The sequence below is a fragment of the Raphanus sativus genome, unplaced genomic scaffold (genome assembly GCF_000801105.2).
Source record: "Raphanus sativus cultivar WK10039 unplaced genomic scaffold, ASM80110v3 Scaffold4159, whole genome shotgun sequence".
In the NCBI taxonomy this organism is placed as follows: domain Eukaryota; kingdom Viridiplantae; phylum Streptophyta; class Magnoliopsida; order Brassicales; family Brassicaceae; genus Raphanus; species Raphanus sativus.
The window spans coordinates 1-8,216 of NW_026619461.1; the positions used below are offsets into that span (position 1 = coordinate 1).

At 36.3% G+C, this 8,216-nt stretch overlaps 1 protein-coding gene across 1 annotated transcript; it reads left to right on the plus strand.

Annotated features, from left to right (window-relative positions):
- Positions 1 to 3,537: 3,537 nt before the first annotated feature.
- On the plus strand, positions 3,538 to 6,314 carry LOC130507202 (lysine histidine transporter-like 8). Its single transcript, XM_057001915.1, has 5 exons — positions 3,538 to 4,072; positions 4,641 to 4,774; positions 4,855 to 5,282; positions 5,366 to 5,497; positions 5,646 to 6,314. The coding sequence occupies exons 1-5, from the start codon at positions 3,696 to 3,698 to the stop codon at positions 6,129 to 6,131; spliced, it is 1,557 nt and encodes a 518-aa protein (XP_056857895.1). The 5' UTR covers positions 3,538 to 3,695; the 3' UTR covers positions 6,132 to 6,314.
- The last annotated feature ends 1,902 nt before the right edge of the window (positions 6,315 to 8,216 follow it).

Genomic DNA, 8,216 nt, shown 5'->3' on the forward strand with positions numbered 1-8,216 from the left:
ACCATAGTGGGCTGGAATTGGGCCTAACTACCCACAAACTCCACCTTTAGCCCACATTCCTTGCCATCAAAAACAAACCCCTTTATCTTCATTTCTTCCTAATCTTTCACCTGCAGACACGTTACTCATGTCATAAACCACAAAAGAGAATCATACTTGCTGCTGGACTTTATTTAGTTTTGAACTTGTGAAATGCTGAACTGGCCCATACAGAAAAACAAACCCAACTAACTCCATTGTTGCTTCATCCTTTACGACAAATTCTTTTGTCTTAGCCATTGCCGAAGTCATGTTTTTTCTTGACAATGAAACAGATGTGACGGTGAGACTTCTGCTTTTTCCGGTAGTTCTCTCCGATGTAACCAACGCCATTCATCTTAGAAATTAAGTGAACCATGACGTCTTTTCCTTCTCCGATAACGAAACCTGTTCATCTGCTACAGTTAATTCTCATCTACGATCGAGACAAGCAATTCCATCTTGCGGTTTAGAAAACTTGAGAGAGTCGCGACTATCCCTCACGCTTCCTTCACTGAAGAATATTTTTCGCGATTGTAAAGTTGAAGCTTCCCCTTTCTGATTTCGTCTCAGATATAAATTCTGACATGTGATTGGAACTTCGGTGAACCTCTGTAGTACAAGATGGTTCCTTCCGGCGACATTCAACTCGAGTCAGTCTCAACAGGCGATGAAACCTCATGTCCTTTTCCAAAGGCAACATCATCAAACAAACCCGATCACCGCTTCTGCACCTTCCGTTGACTTCTCTGACGAGACCCACATGAGTCATCAACAATGACGTTTCTCGTCACGTTCCTCTCTGCATCTCCCTGTGATGCCCTTGTTGCCATTACTCCACCTGGAGCTGCTTCACCAGAGCTACTGCAACTTTTGACAACCTGATCTCTTCGCCATTAAGAGTACGTAATACTTGACTTTGGCCTTAACCCTTTGAGTATTCCCTTGATAGTGAACATAACCTGATGCAACTTCAACTTGAATCTTTGCATCCTCTGGCATAAGGCTTCGACGCCATTACCCAATGTAATCTCTAGTACCCACTCGCTCTTAGTCAATCCCTTATCCTGATGACTGTAGTTCGTACTTTGAGATTATAAATTCCTTGAACCTCTGTTTTCTTGTCTTCTCTTAACAGCTTCTCCGATGAACAACCTTCATCTTTCCACTATTCTGATGATTTTAGGTAATCTTCTTAACCTTAATCACCTCCTCCTTACTCTGTTTCTCTGTTAAAGAAACAAACAGAAATTCTAACCCGAATGTCATGTTTCTCTCACATCTGCTCCATCTGAAACTGCATAGCTTCTTGCCTCGTCGTCCTTGTCCAATCTCTTCGGACAGAAGCTCCACCTTGTCTCTCGTGAGACCCTTATAACTGTGACTTGATTCTCTTCATCACAGCGCAACCAGCCGTTTTCTAATGAGAGATCAGTCTTCTCTCATATTTATGAAGCTTTCCGGTAACTTCACAGACCTTGAAACATTCTTCTTAGTTTCTTTTGAATTTTTTTTTTTCAGCTACTACACCTTAAGCAGATTCTTTTGCCAATATCTATCCACCCTAGCTTCATAATTGTCGCAGGTAACCTTCTCAACCATACTTATGAGCTTTTGATTTTTTTTTTTTCTTATCAAACCTTGCAACTTGATTCCCTTTGATATCCTTTTGATTCATATCATGTGCACTTGATCTTAGAATCAAACTCCTCCCTGAATCTTTTTCTAACAGTCTTGAACCTCACTGCTAGTTTCTTTTGTCTCACGCCAACTGCTCTCGTGACGTTCTTGACACTTCTCTTTGTAACAGCTCACCTTGATATCACTTCTAGACCCCATGATACTCCTCCTAGCTGAAACACCATTCCTTGCTGCAATACTTGTTGTTTGTATTGCTAACACCCCAACGTTTACTGCCTGCATCACAACAGCCTTTGGACTTCCCAGCAGACTTCTTCTGAAATACCATATAACATGTCTTTGATATTAATACTTCCTCACGTGAGTTTTCCTTGTCCACCTTAGAGAATTTTTCCCGTTCTCTTCTTGTGATGCTAAAAGAAAACAACTATAACCATACTGTTTTCTTACTCTCCACGTAGCTTGTTAATTTATCCATGCAATCATCCTCCTTACTTGGATGCCTTTTAATTTTTTTTTTTTTTTGTCTTGGAGACTTCCTCATGTTTTCAAAGTGATAGACTTAGACTAATACACCGTTAGTCTTCACCTCAATACTAGACGTCACAAAACTTTGACATCTCCTCCAGCAATGTGAACTTATACATCTCTTGTACCGCTGTTTATAAAAAACAGGACACGCCGTCTAACTCCATTGTTAGAAAGACTATCGACACAAAACCCATTGCATATTTCACTACGAAATAACTTCTTAAGCACCAATCACTCAGAACATGCAGTCTCCTATTCCTTGCATGATAAATTCTGATATATAGCTCCTTGATGATCTTCCTTGAATCCTTGATCATCTCCGTCAACTTCTTCTGACGTTTCCTGAAACACCGATGATCACGAAACACTACCATCTTTCTCAAGTTCTAACATCATCTCCACCTTGATCTAAAATCCTTCGGTAGATCCTTGAACACACTTTGTACCGCCATGAGTAATGGAACCCGCCGCCTAACTTTCAACCTTGTTAGGAAGACTTTCGATACCGCCCTTGTTCAACTGCCCTGAGATGAGTGTTATTGCTTCGACGCCTTGTGCGTTTTACCCTCCGCCAAAACCGTGTTGCCCTTTGATCTTCCAAATTTGTGTTGCCATCATCTTGGAGATAACAATTCGCACTCTCCTTGAAGAACATATAGGTCCCTTTATCATTCTTCTTTGCGATTTTGTTTAAGCTCCTAGATCTCTTTTACACCCGCAATCAAAACCTGGATTGCTCTGATACCACTTGTTAGGAATTTATCGATCGTTTGATTACTTAACTAAACGACACAAGATTTTTAACCCAGTTCCCTTGCGGTACCTCTGGGGTAGGAACCGTCTCCCACAACTTCCACTATCAATCAAAGGGTTTACACAAACGTTCTAAGCGCTCAATTGAAAAGACACAACAAAGAATATGAGAGATCAAAGAAACTCTATCCCGGAGCGACATGACTCGAACAATGTCTCCTAAGTTTCTTCTACCCGACCTCTCTCCCGACTCCCTCTTTGTTCTACTTCTGTTTCTGATGCCTTGTTTTGACCACCAACAGCCTTATTTATATCCCATTCACCGTCTTTGATTTTCCTGTTCCTGATTGTCGTAGTGACCGTCATTAACCAACAAAGGAAACTTAACTTATACGTAATGACGGTGTTTGTTTGGTCTCCTACCAATCAAACGAACAAAGCTATGATCCAACCATAGTGGGCTGGAATTGGGCCTAACTACCCACAATTGTTATTAGTTGTAACTTTTTTTTGTTAGTTAATCTGTTATATGCTGTAATTAAATAAAAATAACTAATACCATAAAGTAGTCCCAATTTTTTCTTGTTTTGTCGGAATCCTAAAGAGAAAAACAGACAAAGACCTCGCAAGTCGCAATATATCCCCAACCCCTATGTAGGCTAGAAATAGAGTGAGAGAGTGTGATAGTGAAAAAAAAGAAAACCAACGTCACCTGCTCAGATAATAGAAAGAGAGAGCAGCTTAAAATCTAAATGGACGAGAGACCCGAGACAGAGTTAATATCAATACCAGCAACGCCGCGAGTCTCCACTCCGGAGATTCTAACTCCATCCGGTCAAAGATCGCCTCGTCCCGCCACCAAGCCGTCGTCGGCGGCATGGACTCCGACCTCTTTCATATCGCCAAGGTTCTTGAGTCCTATTGGGACGCCGATGAAACGCGTTCTTGTCAACATGAAAGGTTATCTCGAAGAAATGGGTCACCTCACCAAGCTCAACCCACAAGACGCTTGGCTTCCTATCACCGAGTCTCGCAACGGAAATGCTCACTACGCTGCGTTTCATAACCTCAACGCCGGTGTTGGGTTTCAAGCCCTCGTTCTTCCCGTCGCGTTTGCGTTTCTTGGCTGGTGCGTTTGCGTTTTACCCCTTTCTTTTTCTATTCCCAATAATCTTTTGCTTGTGTTTTTCGATTTTTCTTGATGTTGTGTTCAAACCATATACTGTTCAGATCCACTTACGAAAAAAAATTAAAAAACATCAGAGATAATAATATATGTACTATTTTACTTTTCAGCTTTCGAAATAATTCAATCTTTCTAGTAGATATTTTTTTGAGATTCTCTTTTAATTTTCCATGCTTCCATCATTACACATGTGGCCACTCTCGACATACTTTTGGATTTAGTTTGGATTTAGACAGAGCCATCTTTATCGTCTATTTTGTTTCTTGTTGAGTTCCAGCAAATATATACATTTATTTATTTAATCTATTTATATATTCTCCCTTTATTCTTGTATAATAAAATAGTTCTTAATATGAAAAAAGTGCAAGTACAAACATTTGAATCATTTTATAACTTGGGTTTGAGTATTTGGTTACTTCAGTTGGCTTAGTAGTGGTGGATCAATATTTATGAATTAAGATTTTTTTTTAAGAAGTTAAGAATAAACTTTATGTGAACTATTGTTGTGTAGGAGTTGGGGGATACTGTCATTGACAATAGCCTATTGTTGGCAACTCTATACACTGTGGATTCTAGTTCAGTTACACGAAGCAGTCCCAGGGAAACGTTACAATCGATATGTCGAGCTTGCACAAGCTGCATTTGGTAATTGAACATTTTATTCAATAGTACCAACTTGTGTCTCATTATTATTAAAATCTTGGACTTTTTTTAATTCGAAACAGGAGAAAGATTGGGAGTTTGGCTTGCGTTGTTTCCTACGGTTTATTTATCAGCAGGAACGGCGACAGCTCTGATTCTGATCGGTGGAGAGACAATGAAACTCTTCTTTCAGATAGTTTGTGGTCCGTTATGCACCTCGAACCCGTTAACTACGGTCGAATGGTATCTGGTGTTTACTTGTCTATGCGTCGTTCTGTCTCAGCTCCCGAACCTCAATTCTATTGCGGGACTTTCCTTGATAGGAGCAGTCACTGCAATAACTTACTCTACAATGGTTTGGGTTCTCTCTGTGAGCCAACCAAGACCAGCTACAGTCTCCTACGAGCCGCTTTCTATGCCTTCGGTTTCTGGTTCGCTTTTTTCTGTCCTGAATGCTCTTGGTATTGTAGCTTTTGCCTTCAGAGGTCACAACTTGGTTCTTGAAATTCAGGTAATTAAAGAAAATGCAAAATATTTCTGATTATAATGTGATGCAATACTGGACTTGTAGACTGAGAATTGAAAACTGTGTAGTCGACGATGCCATCAACGTTTAAGCATCCAGCTCATGTACCAATGTGGAGAGGAGCCAAAGTTGCTTACTTCTTCATTGCTCTCTGCATCTTTCCAATCTCCATTGGAGGCTTTTGGGCTTATGGGAACCTCGTAAGTTTTATTTACTAAATAGTTGGTTTAGGTTTCTGTCTTCTTATTAAAGCTAAATTCTGTATATTTTTTTCGGTTAAAACCGGTTTATTTCATTTTTCGGTTTATTACCAAAGCTAAGTAATGTATATTTTGTTTTGTCTAATAGATGCCTTCTGGAGGTATGCTCGCTGCTCTATATGCATTCCACATTAACGACATTCCTCGAGGCTTGTTAGCGACGGCTTTTCTCTTAGTAGTCTTCAACTGCCTGAGCAGCTTTCAGATATACTCCATGCCTGCCTTTGACAGCTTTGAAGCTGGATACACTAGCCGAACCAACAAACCATGTTCGGTCTGGGTCAGGTCAGGTTTCAGAGTCTTTTTCGGTTTTGTCTCGTTTTTCATCGGTGTTGCTCTCCCTTTCCTGTCTAGTCTCGCGGGTTTGCTCGGTGGACTCACTCTCCCGGTCACGTTTGCTTATCCTTGCTTCATGTGGGTTTTGATCAAGAAACCGACCAAGGGCAGTTTCAGTTGGTATTTCCATTGGGGGTTGGGTTGGTTAGGAGTTGCATTCAGCTTGGCCTTCTCCATAGGTGGGATATCGAGTATGGTTACGCAAGGACTTGAGCTTAAATTTTTCAGTCCTAACTAAATATTAGTCGATCGATGTTCAAAGTCAGTGGTTTTTGTTTGGATGAAGTTTTTAAAAGAAAAAATTATGTGTTGTCTGTGTTTTGTTTACGAGTGCCTTGTTTTGGAATTGGAACAAATGTAATGTAACAGTTATTCTGTAAGTCTTTTTTTCTACTATGATGATTTTGGATTTTGAAGGTAAGTGTGTGTGGTTTGGCCAAAATAATTGCACAATATTTAGTGCATTTGTTGACCATCCTTGGTTGAAAATTGAAGTTCTCCCAACGTAGCTTTCCCTTCTTCAACTTGTTTTCAGAAAATACCTGTAATCATATTTCTTTACCATTTACTGTACTGCAAACTATTTATGTATATTTAAATAGTTATACATTAAAAGTCTTCAAATTAAGAAAGCTGGAATTATATTTTTATTAATTTATAAAATATTATTTTAAAAAGAAAATTTAAAATATTTATATAATAGTATTCACGGTTCATATATTATTTAAACTTTAAAATTTGATTTTATTAGATATTTTAATATATGAGGATATATGAGGATATATTTTTATAATATAAATATAAATAAAAATATAAAAATATAAAAAATTATGTTAATTTTAATTTGAAAAAGATTATATTGTTTATTTTCTATAAATTATATGTAGTTATTATTATTATTTTTTAAGAGACAATTTTAAAGGTCTAAAACTTATTATTTTATCAAATTATATTAGTTTTTGAATCAATTCAGTATCTAATAAATTGTTATTTAACAAATTTATTAATTTATCAAATATAAAGTTATGGACTTTATACGTTTTAACTTTCACATATGGACACCCATATCACTGAAAATTAAATCCATCAGATATCGATTATTTAGGTGTTTAGAAACATGCACAAACATTTTGAATTTCTAAGAGAACATATGACCTAAAGGTCCTAAACATTTAACTCCGTTCGTTTAATAGGATTCCTCAATTTCGCTTTGTTTAATTCTTTGAGACATAACTTTTATTACTATAAATAAAATAAAATAAAATTCTTGGTCTTTCTAATAGGATCCTGATTATCCCAGATCAGGAAACAATTTACTTAATAAATTCTAGTTGATGCTGTTTTGAAATTCTATTATATGTGTTATTTTAAAGATTCGTGAGAAATAAATATTCAAATGTATCGCCACATTTTATTTTTATTAATTATATTGATTTAAAACAAAAAAATTGTTCATTTTATTCATTTGCTAGTCAAAATCGTAATTCGTATACTATTGATTTATCTCATAAAAATTGGAAAATGAACTTTTATATTTTAATTTTAGTTGAGGAAAAAAGGAGAATAAAAATAATAATTGATGTAGGGAGAAGCCAAGAGCAGTCAAAAATTCATACAATACACATGCTGAGAGGCAATGATGTGAGAACCCACAAATTAGGGAACGGCATCATACTTATGTAATTATGGATTTATTTAAACAAATGGTGGGTGGTTGATCACTACATATAGACAACTTTTGGATCAATATAAACATTCTTTCAAGGATTTATGCCTCTTTTTGTTTTTGCAAATGATTCAAATCTTATGATGATGACACTAATTTAGTTTGACAGTTGACGGTCAGTGACACCCACTTCTAAAGTTTATGAAACATATATTTTTAGAATAACTGCTTCGGAAACTATATACTCCCTCTGTTTTTAAATAATAGATGTTTTAAGATTTTCACAGTTTTTAATAAAACATATTAAAACTTATTTATTAGTGCATAGTTTTTTGTTATTTTATATTTCCTATATTTCTAAACCAATAAGATTTCAAGAAATGCAATTAATGTTTTTGAGATTCACAATTATTCATAATTAGTTGACAAAAATTACATTGAAAATATGAAAAATATATCTTTTTGAAACAAAAAAATTTTCTAAAACATATATCTTTTAAAAACAGAGGGAGTAGTACTTAATATGCTTAACATTTTAATTTTTAAAGTTGTTATGATAGCAGGTTACAAGATCAATAATACTCACTTCAATTCAAAATGTTATATGTTTTGGTTTTTCACACAGATTAATAAAACATATTAAATTTAAGTATTAAA

Bases quoted from the DNA above. Each gene is read 5' to 3' on its own strand.
- LOC130507202 (XM_057001915.1), top strand. From the start codon at position 3,696: ATGGACGAGAGACCCGAGACAGAGTTAATATCAATACCAGCAACGCCG. The intron at 4,073-4,640 runs GTGCGTTTGCGT...ATTGTTGTGTAG, and splicing joins GCGTTTGCGTTTCTTGGCTG to GAGTTGGGGGATACTGTCAT. The intron at 5,283-5,365 runs GTAATTAAAGAA...AAAACTGTGTAG, and splicing joins ACTTGGTTCTTGAAATTCAG to TCGACGATGCCATCAACGTT.